Below are 19501 nucleotides of genomic sequence, written 5' to 3' on the forward strand. Positions count from 1 at the left end.
GTCACAAGGTAATTGTAACTATTCATTAATTTGCTTCTATGATTACATTATAGTTTCATTAGAGCCATAACACGAATTTCGATGTGTAGTCTCTATGATTATCATAACTATCGCGTCGAGTGCGTTTTTATTAGAGTACTATATCACGAATTTAGCTATAGTATTTCCATAACATTTATGCCAAGGAGTCATTTTCCGTGCTCTTCAGCTTCTGCGTAACAAGCGACCTCTTGAGCCGTCGCCAGAAGTCACTGTGTCCGTCCGCGGGCCACACGATGTAGGTCTTGGTGAGCATCAAGTAGTGCAGCGTGTTGGGGCGCAGGCTGCGCGGGATCTCCTCCAGCAGCACGAGCAGCAGGTCCTCGCGACGCGTCTCTAATAGCCTGGGGATAGGGGCGGGTTTTGATTGGCAAGTGTGATACTGGCATAGGAGCTTATATAGTAGTATTGTGATTAACATCTCTAGCAGCCTGGGGATAGGGGCGGGTTTTGTTTGGCAAGTGTCTTTATGGCATATGAGCTTATATAGTCGTATTGTGATTCAAATCTCTAGCAGCCTGGGGATAGGGGCGGGTTTTGTTTGGCAAGTGTCTTTATGGCATAGGAGCTTATACAGGGTGTCCCAAAAAGTAGTGATGAATGGAAGCTGGGAGGTAGAGGACCTAAAGGGCTATCCGAATCACCCCCATGTATGTTATGCGATTTTTCGTATTTTCGGAGTTATGACGTTTTTTTCAATTTTTCACCTATCGCCGAGTACGGTGATATTTTCACTCATGGTGACGTCAATTATTGCGGAAGGTGCTTGATTTTTTTTGTGTGCTAAGCTGAAAGATAGGCCAATTCAGTATGGTAACATTTACTATCGTTAGATCTTTGAATGGAATAAAAAAAAGAATTAAAATGCCAAGAAAGATAAAATTACCCAGTATGTTCTCCACTTCAAGGGCCCGTAAAAAAATAAAATCACATAAAAAAAGTTTTCCATTTGGCTTTTAAAAACTTGCTCTATCTATCAGGTAGCTACCCTGAAAATTTCATTTTATTATTCAGAAGGCTTCAATCGAAAAATTGAAATCTAAATGAGGTAAGTGCAAAAATTGAATTAACATGATGATTAATAAAAACAAATTAAAACCAATAACAAGGTGTTTAATTACCAGAAATTTTTAAAATGACCCCGCTATTGCTCAGTGCAAGTGCGACATCACCGTAAAAAGTTGTCTTTTAAATGTCTGAATGCCCTTTTATCATTTTTAATGGTTTCTTCTGCTACTATGAATTTCCAGGTTATTTCGTTCAAATTGTGGCAGTCTCTCGTCTTTGTAGTATCCCCACGGAAAAAAATCAATAGGGTTTATGTCCGGGGACCGTCGAGGCCAGGCTAAAGGGCAAAGATACCCTGAAAGATGGATTGGTCGTTGCAGCCTGCGCATGCGCTGGTGACGCCTGCCTTAAAGCCTGGCCTGCACGGTCCCTCGACCTAAACCCCATTGATTTGTTTCAATGGGGATACTAAAAAGACCTCGGCTACTTGAGAGAATGCTACAATTTGGACGAAATAACCCGGAAATTCATAGTAGCAGAAGAAACCATTAAAAATGATAAAAGGGCATTCAGACATTTAAAAGACAACTTTTTACGGTGATGTCGCACTTGCATTGAGCAACAGCGGGGTTATTTTAAAAATTTCTGGTAATTAAACACCTATTTATGGGTTTTAATTTGGTTTTAATGATCATCATGTTAATAAAATTTTTGCACTTACCACATTTAGATTTCAATTTTTCGATTGAAGCCTTCTGAATAATAAAATGAAATTTTTAGGGTAGCTACCTGATAGATAGAGCGAGTTTTTAAAAGCCAAATGGAAAACTTTTTTTATGTGATTTTATTTTTTTATGGGCCCTTGAAGTTGTGAACATACTGGGTAATTTTATCTTTCTTGGCATTTAATTCTTTTTTTATTCCATTCGAAGATCTAACGATAGTAAATGTTACCATACTGAATTGGCCTATTTTTCAGCTTACCACACAAAAAAAAATCAAGCATCTAGCGCAATAAGTCACGTCACCATAAATAAAAATCTCATCGTACTCAGCGATAGATGAAAAATTGAAAAAAATGTCATAACTCCGAAAATACGAAAAATCGCATAACATACATGGGGGTGATTCGGATAGCTCTCTAGGTCCTCTACCTCCCAGCTTCCGTTCATCACTACTTTTTGGGACACCCTGTATATGTAGTAGTATCGTGATTCAAATCTCTAGTAGTTTGGCAATAGAGGCGGGTTTACGTTACGGCATGTACATGTCGTAGTCATGTGGTTGAATTTACTATTTGATTGAATGAATATCGCGTTCACTGACGATATTTAATTGAATGACTAGGTCGAACGTTGATTTAACAACCGTCTATCAACGTCCAGATTGTAACATAGCCCTTTGAACAGAGCGGATATAACGCTCGTAATTCAATCAAATAGCAGATTCAACCAGATGACGGTGACACATACATGCATCGCAGGCAAATTTTATAATAATCGCCGTTTATACAATTTACACGTTGCACAATATGCCGAGAATTTGTTATCAGATATTTTTAGTTTGGGCAAACTGCTCCTTGTGGATCCGTCTCCAGTCAGTCAATCATTTGCAGAATATTCTTACTTAAATAATAAAATAATAGAATATAAAAAGATACCTGTGTTGAGCGAGATGCATCTCAAACTGGCACCACTGGCTTAAGAGGAAGCGCCGTGAGATGATGAGCATGATGAAGCGGGAGCGGTCCATGCACGACACTATGTTCTCTAGTATCGATAGACCCACCTGAAATATAATAAATCTTGTGATAAATCTTACCTAAAAATTACAAATTTTCCAGTAATTGATACACTTCATTTCAAGAACTATGGCAGGCTCAAGCCCCATGCTCAAGCCACATGTTCAAGCTGCATGCGCAAGCTGCATGCACAAGCTGCATGATCATGCTGCATACACAAGCTGCATGCACAAGCTGCATGCACAAGCTGCATGCACAAGCTGCATGCACAAGCTGCATGCACAAGCTGCATGATCAAGCTGCATGCACAAGCTGCATGATCAAGCTGCATGCACAAGCCGCATGCACAAGCCGTATGCTCAAGCCTCAAGCTCATGCCTTATGCGAAAGCCTCATGCTCAAGCTCATGCCTTATGCGAAAGCTCATGACGTAAAGAACCGAGATCGGTACTATAGTCGATAAACAAGTGTCTATAATATACTAAGTAAGAGATTTAATCGCGTGCCCATCGGGATACCGCTACCCACGGCGGTGGCGGATACCGCTCTAGTTTGTGTAGTCTAATAATACATAATACATAATAATACATTCTGCACCTATAAGTATTTTTAGATGATTTTTTCATGCTCAAGCCTCATGTTCAAGCCTCATGCGAAAGCTTCATGCTCATGTTTTATTATACATATCTATTATATATTCTATCTGGAAATAGATTTCTAGTAAAACAGTGTGTGCAGTGTGATTTGTAGTAAAATACGTACTGTGGCTTGCCACATGCTCGTGCCTCATGTTCAAACTTCATGCCCAAGCATGCAAGCATGAATATTGAATACTTTAAACTTGAATTTGTGATGACTTGATTGATATTTGAATTTGAATTTATTGTTTTGATGTCGACATGCACAAGCCGCATGCTCAAGCTGCATGCAAACTTCATGCTTCAAGCTTCATGCTTCGATATTATGTCTTAATTTGGCTTGAGCCTACACTCGTTTCAGATATACAAAGAACGATAAAAAAACGTAATTGGATAAATTGAACATGGCCGAGCCGCCAGTCTTGTTCAAGCCCAGGAATTTTATTAGCGAACAAAATGGTAAAATCGTTGAAATTATCAACTTATTTCGTAGCAACAATGTTCAAAGTCTATTAGTATCACGCATTATAAAACTCTGCCTACTACATGTCTAGGCAGAGTTTTGAGTGTATGATGTGTTTGTGTGTGCATGCGTGTATCTTTATTAATATGTGTGTGTTATAGTTATTATAAAATACCTGAAAATCTCGTTCATGCAAGCAAACACTAATACGGCAATCTTTCTCCACATGTGGCAAGAGCTGGTCCAACACCCAGGCTCTGTCTTCATTGCAATATGATACGAACACGTCGTAATTGAAAATTTTCGTCTCTAAAATTTTAAAAATTATATTAACTAATGATTCAGATGTCATTTACTTGAGAAAACTTTAAGATGGAAAAATAGCAAATAGTGTAATCAAATCTTGTTTGTATGGTAATATTGTATCTAGGTACGCTTATCAAGCTAAATATTATAATCTAAATTAATTGTTTTTGGATAACAACGATAAGAATAAAAAATAATCATACCATCGACTACATTCTTCTCATTAATCAAACTCAGCATTGCAGAATTTCGCATAGTAATCAAGAAATATCTGAAGTTTCTCCTAAACGTGTAGATGAAAACTAAAATTGGTAACAGTGCTAGTAGCATGAACAAAAAATATAAGCTGTTACGGCTGCGTTTTAATTTTAAATCCGGCTTTAAATCGCGACGATCATGACAGGGTACTACTTCACCATACGAAATACTTCTACCATGAGACATAGAATAACAGTTGTAATCTCTCTCATCGTAGTCCAAATACAAGAAATTACCAGTCATATTTGTACTGAAACCTCCCGCGAAACAATTAAATACGTCCGTCGAGTTGTGTAACTCAAAACACGATTCGGAAACGTTTCTTCGGATTTTTATAATATCGTTATAATCAGAGAATCCAGTGTGGAACATGAGAGCGTTGTCTTCAATAAAATTGCTTGTTATAATTGTATCTTTAAGCCTGAATTCATTTTGGAACGCAATTTCATACATGTCCCTGACGTAGCAATAGCATACCATTAAATTTTTGGATATCGCCACATATTTCACGTTAGCTACATCAGCAATCATACTTTCCGGTATTATATTCATGTTATTGTTAACCAAGATTAGTACTTTCAGTTTAGGCATTGTCGATATAATATTTGTGAACCACGAGGATACTCTGTTACTGTGCAAATCTAGAATTTGTAAACTTTTCATCGTTCTCATCACATATTGCGATATGGTTGTTATTTCGTTTTGTGACGCCTTAAGTACCTCCAGTTCTGTGAAGTCTTTAATAAAATCCAATGACTTTACTTGTGATGATTTTACGTAAAGGACTCTCAATGATTTTTCTAGTCCGCTAAGCACGCCTTTTTCGAGCAAAACCTCTGGATTACCAGACAAGTCTAAGTATTTCAGTGACGTGTTGGCGAATGTGTTTCGTTGTAATGGAAAAAGTCCTGTGTAACATAGAGAGAGTCTTTCCAATTTGGATCCAAAGTTTCCTAAAATACGAGCACCAACCGCTGAAAAGGAAAGGTCTAAGGATGTTAAGTTTAGAAGTCGGAGAGTGTCTGAAGATTCGAAAAACAGGATTCTTTTCGGATCGTCTTCTCTATTCCTACTTAAGTCCAAATGCCGTAGACTGATCAGACCAACGAACGCATGAGCATCCACTAAACTTATGTAGTTCTCGCCGAGGTATAAAGATGTTAAAGATGGCATTCCTTGGAAAATGAATGCGTCCAGTACTTCGATTTGGCAGTTTCGTAAATCTAATTCTTTAAGTTTGGGGAAAGAAGCGCTTAGCAGTCCCACCGACCATGTTGATTTCCCTGAAATAAAGACATAACCTGAAACAAAGATATTTAAATCTCGTAATAAGAAACAGAGAAGTATTTTAGAAGAGACAGATGAACAACAAAATTAACCATCATCTTACTCTGCACGTTCTCAGGGCCCAGATAGACTTCTTTAGCGTTCGTCGTATTCAATATGGAGTCATATCTCTCCGATGTTATAAGAAATTGTCCAAAATTGTTGCCGTAAAATGTTATATATTCGACGGAAGCCGCTAGATTCATAGAACTGTCCCTCAAGAAAACTACCTGAAAATAAAGATTAGGTAATAAAATAATAATTTATTTTTATTCACGAGAAAAAGGCTCCACTTTTCGGCTTCATTTTATTTTATTTTACTCTTTCATTTATTATACTTGTATTGTTTTGTTTCATGTTGTGTTGTTTTAATTTTAATTAAGTATTGTATTCTGTGTCAATTGTGTTTGTTATTATTGTGGAGTCAAATAAATGATCTTTCTTTCTTTCTTTCTTTCAGAAAAAGGTTCAATGTAATGAGCAGATCCTGATATTCGAACTAGTGATGGTGTGTCTCCAAGGCCAGAAATATAAGTTAAGATTAGAATTAACATTGGTAATACGTATTGGTTATACGTCCAAACCTCCAAAAAGAAACATGAATCGCAACAATTATAATATACCCCTAGTGCCCGGCGGCTCTGGTAGCCCTGCCGATGACGGTAGGCAGACAAGCTCCGGAGCTCGGGGTCAGGTGAATCTCCGGGCGGGATCGATGCACCGTCATACAACTAAGGCTAGGATAAAGGACACCGATAAAAATCTAAATATTTTAACGTATAATGTAAGAACATTGAGAACAGAAGAACGGCTATTGGAACTAGAGAATGCTTTATCGGAAATAAAATGGGATATAGTGGGATTATGTGAAGTAAGAAGACAGGGCGAAAACACATATGAAAGGGAAAATAGCATATTCTATCATTATGGTACATCCACAAGCTTATATGGAGTAGGATTTTTAGTGAACAAAAAGTGGAAAAACAATATATTGGAATTTGTGTCATATTCAGACCGAATAGCTCTTCTTAAATTTAAAGTTTCGGATAAATATTCTCTAACTGTAATACAAATATACGCTCCTACATCAAGTCATACAGACGATGAGATAGAAGACTTCTATGACTTATTAAATCAAGCTCTGGATAGTCACAGAGCAACATGGAATGTCGTGCTAGGTGATTTCAATGCCAAGTTAGGTACACGACTACCCACCGATAATACACAATTCTTAGGACCCCACGGATTAGGTTTAAGAAACGATAGAGGCACACGGCTTATTCAGTTTGCATGGGCTCAAAATCTCTTCATTAGCAATAGCTTCTTTTATAAGAAATCTTCCCGCAGATGGACTTGGATCTCACCTAATATAGAAACTAAAAACGAAATAGACTACATATTGATTTCAGAACAAACTATTGTCAATAATATACAAGTTTTAAATAGAATTAAATTTAAATCAGATCACAGACCAATTAGAGCATCATTGAAATTAAACACAAAAATTCAGCGACAAAAAACATTTAGCAACAGAATTAAAAGACTGGATAAAGAAACCCTAATTAATAACAAGGATGACTTTTGCATACAATTAGAAAATAGTTTTAGTGCACTGAATATGTCGAGTGAAAATGTTCAGGAACAATACAGTAATATAGAAAATAGTTTAAAGAATGCATGTAAATTAATCAAACAAGTTCCTTCGAATAAACGCAAATTATCAAATTACACAAAAAATTTATTAAATGAAAGATTAAGTACCAATAAGAACAGTGCAGAGTTTAAAACCATAGACAAGAAAGTGAAACGAAGTATTAGAAAGGATATTAGACGATACAATAACAGTTTAATAATGTCAGCCATTGAGAACACCCGATCTTTAAAAACAGCTAAATACGGAATTTCACAATCCAAAAATTGGATAACTTGTTTAAAAGACCAAAATGGAGTCAAACAACGCAATAGAGAAAAAAATAATGGACATATGCACGGATTACTACAAATCTCTATATTCCCAAAATAGCATTTCATTTGAAAACATCACATCACCAATTAACTATATTTGTTCTGATGATATACCACCGATCACAGCTTTTGAAGTTAACACAGTACTACAAACAATGAAAAATAATAGAGTGCCTGGAGAGGATGGGATTAGTACGGAAATGCTAAAAATAGCCAAACACCAATTACTACCACATATATGCAATTTGTTTAATTCAATTTTAAAAACCGGTAATATCCCTGAACAGTTCTGTCATTCAAATATTATTCTTTTACATAAAAAAGGAGATAAATCTGACGTCAACAACTATAGACCAATAAGCCTAGTATCTCACTTGTATAAAATGTTCATCAAGGTTATCAATAACCGTATTGCAAAGCAACTCGACGACGACGACGAACAACCACCCGAACAAGCTGGATTTCGCGCAGGACTCTCCACCACCGATCACCTTCATACTATCAATCAAATTATTGAAAAATGTCAAGAAAATAACATCTCATTGTACATGGCCTTTGTAGATTACTCTAAAGCGTTTGATAGTATAACACATAATTCAATATTCGACGCCCTTCAAACTCAAAATATAGGTTCTACATATATTAATTTACTCAAAAATGTATATAACAACAGCACAGCTTCAATAAAATTGCAAACAATTGGACCAAAATTTCAAATCCAAAGGGGTGTTAAACAGGGCGACCCATTATCTCCTAAATTATTCAATAGTACCTTGGAATATATATTTAGAAAACTTACGATTGGTTGGATGGAACGGGGCATTGTTGTCGGTGGAGCAAAATTAACCAACTTGCGCTTTGCTGATGATGTGGTTCTATTCTCTTCTTCAGCTCGCGAACTACAAGAAATGCTACAAGACCTAAGCAACGTCAGCCTTGAGGTTGGACTAAAAATGAACAGGACCAAGACCAAAATCATGACCAATACTACCAAGATCAGAATGACCATCGATAACGAAGATATACAATATGTCCAAGAATACATATATCTCGGACAAGTACTCTCCTTCCAGGCAAGACAAGATCGCGAAATCACAAGGCGAATAGAAAATGCTTGGAGGAGTTTTTGGTCCATGAAGGAATTTTTTAAAGGAGATCTCCCTATCAACATCAAAAGAAAGCTTATGGACATGTGTATTCTTCCTATCTTGACTTATGGTGCGCAAACTTGGTCGCTGACAAAGGAACAAAAGTCCAAACTGAAGGTCTGTCAAAGGGCAATGGAGCGAAGTATACTGGGTGTTAAATTAACAGATCGTGTTCGAAACACCGAGCTGCGCTCCAAAACTAAAATTGCCGATGTAGCGCAAAAAGCCGCTGCGTTGAAATGGAGTTGGGCAGGGCACATAAGTTGCATGCCGGACGAACTGTGGGCCAAGATAACCACTTTGTGGAGCCCAGGAACACATAGAAGACGTCGCGGCAGGCCGAAGAAGAGATGGCGAGATGAACTTCACCAATTTAAAAATGACTGGTTCTCATTAGGACAAGACCGCGATTCGTGGAAGCGACTTGGAGAGGCCTTTGCCCAGCATTGGGACACGACAGGCTGATATAATAATAATAATAAAGGTAGATAAATTTCTAAATATTATGTTTTATGGTAATAATTATTAAATTAACGAGGTGAGAGAGAGAGAAGCGAAAGAGACTAATATTAATATTTAAATTTCGAATAATATATCTGTTTATCTTCCTGATAAAATTGAGAACACAGAGAGAATAAACATTGGCAAAGAAGATAGCCTTCCCTTAGTCAATGGAATGAAACATGATGCAAGTGAAATAGCACATGCAAATATTTCGAGTATGAGTGGAAAGGCGTAATAAAAGGAATACATCATCAACCCATATAATATGTTCCCACTGCAGGGACATGAGCCTCTCATAAGTTATCAGTTAAGGGATCGATAAAAAGTATTAATAAATAAAAATTATACCGATGGAACTTGTCGAAAACCACACCTCGCCATGCTCAGGTATTTGATGACTCCATTGTTCCTAGTTTGCAATCTTAGCAAGTTTTTCAAAGCTGGTGTAGCATCACTTCTACTAGATAGATCCGCCACTCCTTCTTCTGGAAATTAATTGAGGAGTTTTATGTATAAAATCGTATCTGATTACACAAAATGGAAAAGGGACTGACTGATATATCAAAGCAAACTACTAGGATTAGAAACTGGTTTTCTTTCACTATATACTTTCTTTAATAGTGAAAAGGAAGTATCAACTCAGGAAGGATTTATGCAAGGTATATAATCATGCCTGATCCTCTTTTATCGGACGTTGAATGTAGGTCTGATTAAACACTTTTTGATATAAAAATAAATAAAAATGTATATTCCTATGATTTGCATTGTGAGCGGATTCGCAATCAAAGTATTGTCGTTGAAAAACATATTACAATAACTTCTTATTCGATGGCCGGTGCAATAATTAAATTAATTAATTAATGTATTCCGCCCTTTTCAAGCGGAGCAATATCCTTCTTCTTAGAGCTATATCTCTTCTGTCTACATATTTTGCTTTATGTACGAACTTAGTTGGTATACCACTAAAGTTACTCACGACATAAGTCATGTACCCAGTGAGGCATTTCAGCTCCCTGTCCGGCAGGATATCTTTGGCCCATCAGATCATCGTAGCTGTGTCTACCTTTCAGACCATCGTTTTTTTACGTGGAAATAACTATTGTATGTGAAAGTATATTTCTTACAACTATAGCTATGTCTACATGCATTTAAACTTACTCAACGCAACAGTCAGTCTACCATCCGACGTGACCCACGACTGCACATCAGTCATGTACCCAGTAAGGCATTGTTGCCGCTCTCTCTCCCGGATTACATCTCTGAATTCGCTTGTACGGCCATCGGTTACTTGTATGTGAAGAATGTAGGTTAAACTGGAAATAAAGAAAAACTAAAATAAAATAGTACAGATTATGTTAAAAAGGATACTATATTTTTCTGATGGTGAAAGAAATTTTGAAATTGGTTCACTAGTACTTGAGTTAAATCGGCATGAAGTATCTAGTAATAAATAATAATATTTCGGGACAATTTTCACACACGGCACGATCTGATCCCATACTAAGCTTTCGCTTGTGTTATGGAAACCAGATGGCTGTATATGTATGGATATAAACATACATATATAATTTTAAATAAATCTTGATTTGCGTTCTAAGACAGACTTTATTAAATCGTATCATAATTTTATCTATTTCCTTATTATTTTATGTTTATCTTTAGCAATTTCAGATAGGTGTTATTTATTAATATTGTTTAATTGTGATTTTATGAATCAATAAATAAATATAGCGTGCACTAGCCCTATATTTAAAAATTTTATTCAAAAATTTATTTGTGGATTGTAAAATACATGTACAAAATAAAATTTAAGAATATTCTATAGTAAGAATCGTAATTTAACTTCACGTTCATATATTTTATCAAAAAATCGTTGAAAAATAACATTCCCTACACGATTGTCTTTTATATAATTCGTTCCCGTTAAAATTACATAATAATATACACCTGTATCCAGTACACATCCATACTAATATTATAAATGCGAAAGTAACTCTGTCTGTCTGTCTGTTACTCAATCATGCCTAAACTACTGAACCAATTTGCATGAAATTTGGTATGGAGATATTTTGATACCCGAGAAAGGACATAGGCTACCTTTTATTGCGAAATATGTACCACGGGCGAAGCCGGGGCGGACCTCTAGTAAAATATATTTCAAAAAATCGATCTAATATTTTGTGAACATTGAACGCATACAATTTATATCTACAAAACTATACCTTTCCATCCGCGGCTTCGACCGCTATTTGTCTAAAACCTAATCTATACTTATTATCTACCTACTAATATTATAAAGCTGAAGAATTTGTTTGTTTGAACGCGCTAATCGCAGGAACTAAGGGTCCGATTTGAAAGATTATTTCGGTGTTAGATAGCCCATTTATCGAGGAAGTCCATATGCTATATTATATCATCACGCTAAGACCAACAGGAGCGGAGCAATGCGGGTGAAACCGCGTTGCACAGCTAGTAAATTATATACGAAAACCTTCCTCGTGAATGACTCTATTTATTACAAAAAAAACCACATCAAAATCCGTTGCGTACTTTTAAAGATTTAAGCGTACATAGGGACATAGAGACAGAGAAATCGACATTGTTTTTACTATGTAGTGATGACGTCAAACACACACTTACATAATTTGCCAAATCATTCCGTATCGACACATAAACAAACACATCGCTTACAAAAACACATCGTAGAACAGTTTTCGCGAATATCAAAGCGAAGTCAACACCGCACGCGACATAACTATTATGATAAATATTAAATACGCTAAAACTTTATCTAATCTGTGTTATTCATGCGAAACTATCAGTGATCATATTATCTTATCTGTATAAATTATTGGCATTTTAATTTTTACAAATCGAATCAAGACGTGTTTTGGCGCGAATTCTCCGTTCAAAATTCTGAACGTCAACTGTCAAATTGACAGATAAAAGTGCGCCAAGAATTCGTTACTTTTTTTCTACCTTTTTGGAGTAGGAATGAATGATGCAGATTCTAATTTCTATCTCAATGACAAAATATAATATTGCAACTAAGTGGTCACCCATCCATAAAATGGCTGCGCGCTACATTGCTTACCCAACAAATTACCAATTGTTTAAAGTATGGAAATTTACAATATTTTTATAAATTTTAATTTATTAAATTGCGTCTTATATTATTCAGCATTTCTTTGAATTATTAGGTCATCGTCGAACTGAGACTGTGAACATGTATAAATTCATTAGTTTAAACTTTGTATTATTTATGTACTACATTCGAATACGTGTAATTATTAATTAACATTATTCGTATCGATTTGAAGAATGAAATAATGAAAATATATAATCTATACAAATATTATAAAGAGGAAAGGTTTGATTTTTTGTTTGTTTGTTTGTTTGTATGAATTGAATAGGCTCCGAAACTACTTGGCAGATTTGAAAAATTCTTTCACTGTTGGAAAGCTACATCATTTCTGAGTGACATAGGCTATATTTCATTTTCAAAAAAAATAGGCATCCTTACTAAAATTACGATAACGTAATCCAAGGTGTGAAAAAAATATCAAAAAACTACCTTACATCGCGTGCGCTGCGAAAACTATTGATGATAGAACAAAATGATATACTACATTTTTTTAGAACACACCATTATCTACAAAAAATCAGCGGCAGCATATCTCTAACTATTACAGTCATGTCACAATAAGCGTTTTTTTATTGAAAAAAAAAGAAATTAAATTACCACCGCTACAAAAAGCTCTTTATTTGTACCTTGGTATTAACCCTTATCAAAATAAACGATGTATTATTTAAGACTGCTTCAATATCTTTATATTACTTTTTGAATTATTCGATTCTGACAATCCATTCTAAAGATATCACGAGTTAAAAAAAATTAAAAAATAAACTGTATTCGGCTAGCTATGCGTTGTCTAATATAATAATAAAGGCGAAAGTTTGTATGGATGTATGGATGTTTGGGATGTTTGTTACTCTTTCACGTAAAAACTACTGAACCGATTACAATGAAATTTAGCACACATATAGAGGGTAACTTGGATTAACACATAGGATATTGTTTTTATCCCGGAAATCCCACGGGAACGGGAACTATGCGGGTTTTCCTTTGCAAACGCGGGCGAAGCCGCGGGCGGTAAGCTAGTAATAATATAAGTATATAAGTAAATTTACAAAAATATTTAAATGCAGTTAGACTATTTCTTTATAAAAATAAAGGAATGTTCCGTTTCTACCACATTTGCTTTTACCTTGAGTGATCCTGTTGGTCTTAGTGTGATGATATAATAAAACTTTTGAGAGCCTTCCTCGATAAATTGGCTATATAACACCGAAATAATTTATCAAATCGGACCAATAGTTTCTGAGATAAGAGCGTTCAAACAAATAAACTTCAGCCTTATAATATTATCTTAGTATAGATTTAGTTATGGTTTTTAACAAACTTACAACTAGTATAAACTAAAGAAATTAGAAATCTATCTTAATCTTAATATAGGGTCAACCGGGGCAAATGCAACTATGGGGCTATGGCAACTAGTTATCATAACTAATTTATTAGAGTTGTTGTAATATATCGCCACCTATGATTCAATAACTCAACGACTAATAAATCTTACAAGTAATAGATGGTGCCACTACGATGAAAACTATTTGATTTATAGGCCATTGTGTCAAACCGCTATTTTGAAGTTGGTGTGCGTAAAAACAGGTGTCGAGTTTTACAGACAAAAAAATTGTTTAGGAGTGATTTTTGGCAGGTGTTTTTGATTGGACATGATTATCACAAGCCGTTAAGCATATTTCATTTATATTTTTAATGCGTTAGTTGACTCTATTTTGTGTTATTGATGCAGTTACATTTGCCTCATGAAAATTTCACTGTGGGGTTATTGCAACTGTGAGGTTAGTTACAATAGCCCCTTATATTTTTGTATGAAACTAAAAACACTAGTGATGTGACAGTGTCGATATTTTTAATTTATTATGTCCTTCTTGGTGGTCAAAATATACTTTCTTTATGATTAATTAAAGAAGAACCATCGATTATTTCTTCGATATTATACCCAGAGACGGGTTCATAAGTAAAATTAAAATTAGATAAAAAGCGTGGTTAAAGAATATAACTAAAAACGATAGGTTAGGATAGTTCTGTGATTGTTCAAGTAATTTTTAGTAAACGGCTGATTAACTAATAAACGTATTTTGTTTGATTTACGTTTTTAACAATATTTAACACAAAGAATATTATTTGTTCTGACCAAAAAGTAAAATTGACTTAGTAGGTAGGGGCACTGTAATTTTTATTTGTTGCGATTTAAAGTGGTAAATCAAAGTACATGAGTTTTTCCTCTAAATAATGCGGCGCCATCTACGATCGCAACGTTATTGTAGCAATAGTTCCCTAATACCACAGACTAATAATAATATCTTAGAATAATTACACATTGTGTAATTATTCTAAGAATAATATACTACGTATCTAATACACAATAGTACGATACAAATCACACGCAGAATAATAAAAAAATATCGATGAATAAGTTTTTTGCATTCCCCACACTAATTCTCTAACAAATAGTTGCATTTGCCCCACAATCAGAAAAATAAGTTTTTTTCTGAAAACCAGTCCTTGCTACGCGGTAATACAGTTCAAAATCCTATGAATAACATGAAATCTCATAAATATATTCTATATTCGTTGTTTTATATGAAATAGAAGAAGAGCTATGGCAGTTAGTTGCATTTACCCCCGACTAGGGGTTAATGTAACTTTTTCTACCAATTTTAGGAAATATTCTCACTACCAGTTATTTATAAGACTACTGTATTGCTTGATTGGTTTAAAATAATCTTGAATAAATACAAAAAACAATAAATGGGTCAAATAAATGACAAAACATAAAAGGAGATAACTGCAACCGATCAAACTTGAAACTTGTTATTTTTTAGTTGCATTTGCCCCGGTTGACCCTATATAAATCTCGTGTCACAATGTTTGTCCTCAATGGACTCCTAAACCACTTAACCGATTATAATAAAATTCGCACACCATCTGCAGTTCGATCCAACTTGAGAGATAGGATAGTTTAAACATGTAGGTACCTCGTGCGAAGCCGGGGCGGACCGCTAGTACTTATATAAATCTCGTGTCACAATGTTTGTCCTCAAGGGACTCATAGGTACACCACTTAACTGATTATAATAAAATTCGCACACCATGCAGTTCGATCCAACTTGAGAGATAGGATAGTTTAAACATACCACGGGTGAAGCCGAGGCGGACCGCTAGTCTACTATAAAATAACAATGTAAGTATTCTAAGTGCTTACAAATGTATTGAAGAATGTTCGAGAATAAAATTAGAACAATTTTATTATTCTGGAAATAAACTTTATTTACCAATTTAAATTTTCTCCTTGTGTTACTTATTGAATAGTTAATAGGGCAAGTATACGATATTGTTAATCAGTAAAATTGTTTGTTGATGCGCTGTTTTCTGTATTTTATTATGTTGGTTGTATTTTTAACTAGCTTTCCGACCACGTAGCTCATGAAAATTCGCATATTCGTTCCCGTGGGATATCTGGTAAACTTATATCCTTGCAGGTCTCAAGCTATCTCTGTACGAAATTTCATCCAAATGGAATCAGTGGTTGGGGTATAAAGAAGAGACAGACAGACAGAGTTCATTTCGCATTTATAATATTAAATTAAATAATTATTATAGATAGAGTTAATAGGCGCTTTGACTATTCATAATTATATTTTTTTCCAAACGATTCACCTATTTTGGCTTGAAAGCACCTATATGTTTTGAAATTATTTAATGAGTAAGTAAATTTAGTAACGATTTATAATTAAAAAAATAGGTTCATTGACCTAAACAATTAATCTGTTTAACATACAATAGCTAAATAAAGGTTAGGACTTTATAAAATAACCTACATAATATTAAAGTCCGACTCTATAATCAAAGTACATAAAACATTGTTTTTTAATTAATAAAATTAAAGGGAGGCTCCCTAAATTTTATGTGAATCTGCATTAATATTCTGAATATACGGGCAGACAGATATTATTGAACTCGTTCTTGTGACAGAAATTTTTTCACATCGCCCCCTAGGCATATATTATTGCTCGTGACTGTACAGCTATATAGTACATACATAAAAGTAGGTATCTTCATGTAATAATTATATTACCTAATAAAATTAGCCTATGACTTTCCAGTTAATTCGTTCGATTCAAAATATATTTGTAGCCTTATTGTAAAATTCTTTAATTTATTGCATTTAAAACGTTTATACCTACTTCATAATATATACAACTTTCCTATGGTGAACTTATTTAAAAAGTATTTTTTTTACCCTTACTAACAAAAAAAACATGAATTCAATATACCACAGATAAACAGTAACTTACGTAGACAGAGAATCCAATAGACACCGGCAATGCGTGTCGCAGAAAGAGATAAAAAAGAATACGTCACAATATTTAGGGTTACCATGTGAGGGAAAATTTACCCCGCAATTTGTAAGATACAAATCTCTCAATATCATTATTCACATAACATAAGTGGATAATAATGAGATATCCACATTACATACTTACATGTTTATACTAATATTATAAAGAGAAAATGTTTGTAATTATGTATGTACATATTATGTATGTATGGTTTTCGGAGCGCAGCTAGTATATAATAAACATATTACTTTTAGATGGGTAATACATATTATGTATATACACATACCTATATATTATATAATCCATACTATATAATATTATAAATGCGAAAGTAACTCTGTCTGTCTGTTACTCAATCACGCCTAAACTACTAAAACAATTTGCATGAAATTTGGTATGTAGATATTTTGATACCTGAGAAAGGACATAGGCTACCTTTTATTGCGAAATATGTACCACGGGCGAAGCCGGGGTGGACCACTAGTATGTATAATATATATCATTATCATAATCCCATATAAAAATGTGTATGTAATGATAATGTAGATGAAAACTCGATTGTTCATTATTTTTTATAAAATAAAATAAAAAAAATAAAAGAATGTTTATTTTCGTAAGTATTAACAGATACACACGTTAATTATATTGACCGACCCGCGAACGCGCAAAAAAAACGAAATTTACTTAATAATAATTTATTGTAATAAAAAAATTACATTTAAATTATCTCTAACTTAATTAACTACGTCCCTCCGGTTCAATGTTGGAAGTTGGAACCAAGAGTGTCCATTGTCTTCGGCGGGGCAGCGTCGCGGTGGTGGTGATTGCCGTAATACTTTCTAACCTTCGGTTTTGGTTTCCAATCTGTTCATCCTGTAGCTACAATCCAAATTTTTCGTAAATTATCCGGTTCAGGAAAACTGGAACAAGCCATTGAATATTTCAGATATTTAATTAAATACACACTGCAGAATATATATTATTATTTCCCATAATAGTGGGTAACAATTTGTAGAAAAGTTGGCAACACAAAATTTTTTAGGTTAAAATTTATAATTGTTATTTTTGTGGTTTTTAAACAATGTATTCAAGTCAACAGCACGTGATACACAATATATTAACACGCTGAAATATCATGAAGGCCTATAAACTGATAAAGAGTTGTATACTTACGAGTGAAAAGACAATCCAGGCATTTTCGTTCCACTATCACTTTAACACCCTTTAACGCTACACCGCACCATGGTATTATTTTATAAGGTATTAACAGTAAGTCTAAATCATTAAAAACCAAACATACCATGAATTACGTAACTTAGAACATGTAAAAACTATATTTTTAGGGAAGACGATAGTTAGCTGTCAAACTTTGTTTAGCAAAGTAGGTTTCTTTTCTTGAAAAAAGTGGCACGCTGGGTGAAACAAAAAATTTTATCGTTCTCTCTCATTTCTTTACACAACACCGGCATAAGTTGCTCTTTTTCTTGTGTGAATGCGACATAAACTATCAATTTGTCTATTGGTTTCTCTGTCTACGGTAACTTACAACTAAGTAGATAAAATATGTAAATTTAAAATCTTTAAAATACCATTAATTTGTATACAACGTTGAATACATTCAATGCCACTTGCATTTACGACATAACCTTATAATGCAGTTTTTAAAGGTTTTTAAGAAAGGTTGACGTTGCACCTTTGACTGCAGCGTAAAGGCCATATCACACTGACATTTTATATAGTGGCTTTTTACTGTGGTTATCTTTGATTATTGCATTTCCTTCAAGTTTTGTTTTGGCACAAAAAATTATGTCCTTTTCGTTTTCCATAGTAAAGTTTATCTTAGTAGGGAATAACACAATCATTGCTTAAGTTTTAGAAACGTGAAAGCAAAACATGCACTTTTCTGTTTATAATTATAATTAGGGGATTTACACTCGAACTTTTTTATTAGCTTTGGCTCGCATATAATATTTTTATCTCGCGTTGCAACTGAATAAAATATTTTATAGGTTTAACTACATAATAATAATTAATCTCGGTCGAAATTTCACTAAATGTCGATCATTATTTTGTATAAAAGAGTAAGAGAGATATTATGTTATATGTATAAAGAAAGATAGAATAAATCATGTTTTGGATAACGATTAAAAATAGATTAAAAATGACGTATTTATAGAAAACTAGCTTTCCACCCGCGGCATCGCCCACGCAGTCAAAGAAAAACCCGCATAGGATTTCCGGGATAAAACCTTTTCCTTTCTCGGGTATCAAAATATCTCTATACCAAATTTCATGCAAATTAGTTCAGTAGTTAAGGCGTGATTGAGTAACAGACAGACAGAGTTACTTTCGCATATATAATATTATAGTATGGATTATAGAACCAATATGTTAGTTAATAACTACCCAAAAATTAATGACGCATCTGGGATAATTTATGGACATAATTATTAAATTTTTTATTCATAAATTTCACTATGAAAATGTATACATTTGCAAATTAGTTTTGGAGATCCCCTGACTATTGATTCAAGGGTCTGGGTTCAGTAATAATGATAGGCATCTATATGTAGGTACTGACATAAAAAAGAGGAAAAGTTTATAAATTTGTTAGTTT

The 19501-nt window shown here is 34.2% G+C and overlaps 1 protein-coding gene and 1 long non-coding RNA gene across 3 annotated transcripts; both read right to left on the minus strand.

Annotated features, from left to right (window-relative positions):
- LOC149475451 (uncharacterized) lies at nucleotides 1-12142 on the minus strand. Of its 2 annotated transcripts, none has more exons than XM_089713367.1 (8): nucleotides 12037-12142; nucleotides 10555-10709; nucleotides 9745-9881; nucleotides 5844-6009; nucleotides 4399-5736; nucleotides 4065-4198; nucleotides 2708-2835; nucleotides 1-383 (listed from the first exon to the last, which is right to left on the minus strand). In XM_089713367.1, the coding sequence occupies exons 1-8, from the start codon at nucleotides 12078-12080 to the stop codon at nucleotides 176-178; spliced, it is 2310 nt and encodes a 769-aa protein (XP_089569493.1). In that variant the 5' UTR covers nucleotides 12081-12142; the 3' UTR covers nucleotides 1-175. The 2 variants fall into 2 exon arrangements, with proteins under 2 accessions (XP_089569493.1, XP_089569492.1); XM_089713366.1 differs by having other exon boundaries at nucleotides 4399-5754.
- A 5421-nt stretch (nucleotides 12143-17563) lies between these two features.
- On the minus strand, nucleotides 17564-18420 carry LOC149475452 (uncharacterized). Its single transcript, XR_016318048.1, has 2 exons — nucleotides 18058-18420; nucleotides 17564-17804 (listed from the first exon to the last, which is right to left on the minus strand). It is a non-coding gene; the product is annotated as an uncharacterized LOC149475452 (long non-coding RNA).
- Nucleotides 18421-19501: the final 1081 nt, after the last annotated feature.

Source organism: Colias philodice, chromosome 30 (genome assembly GCF_061535455.1).
Source record: "Colias philodice isolate Cphi_HAF_F1 chromosome 30, ilColPhil1 Martin Lab GWU primary, whole genome shotgun sequence".
Lineage (NCBI taxonomy): Eukaryota > Metazoa > Arthropoda > Insecta > Lepidoptera > Pieridae > Colias > Colias philodice.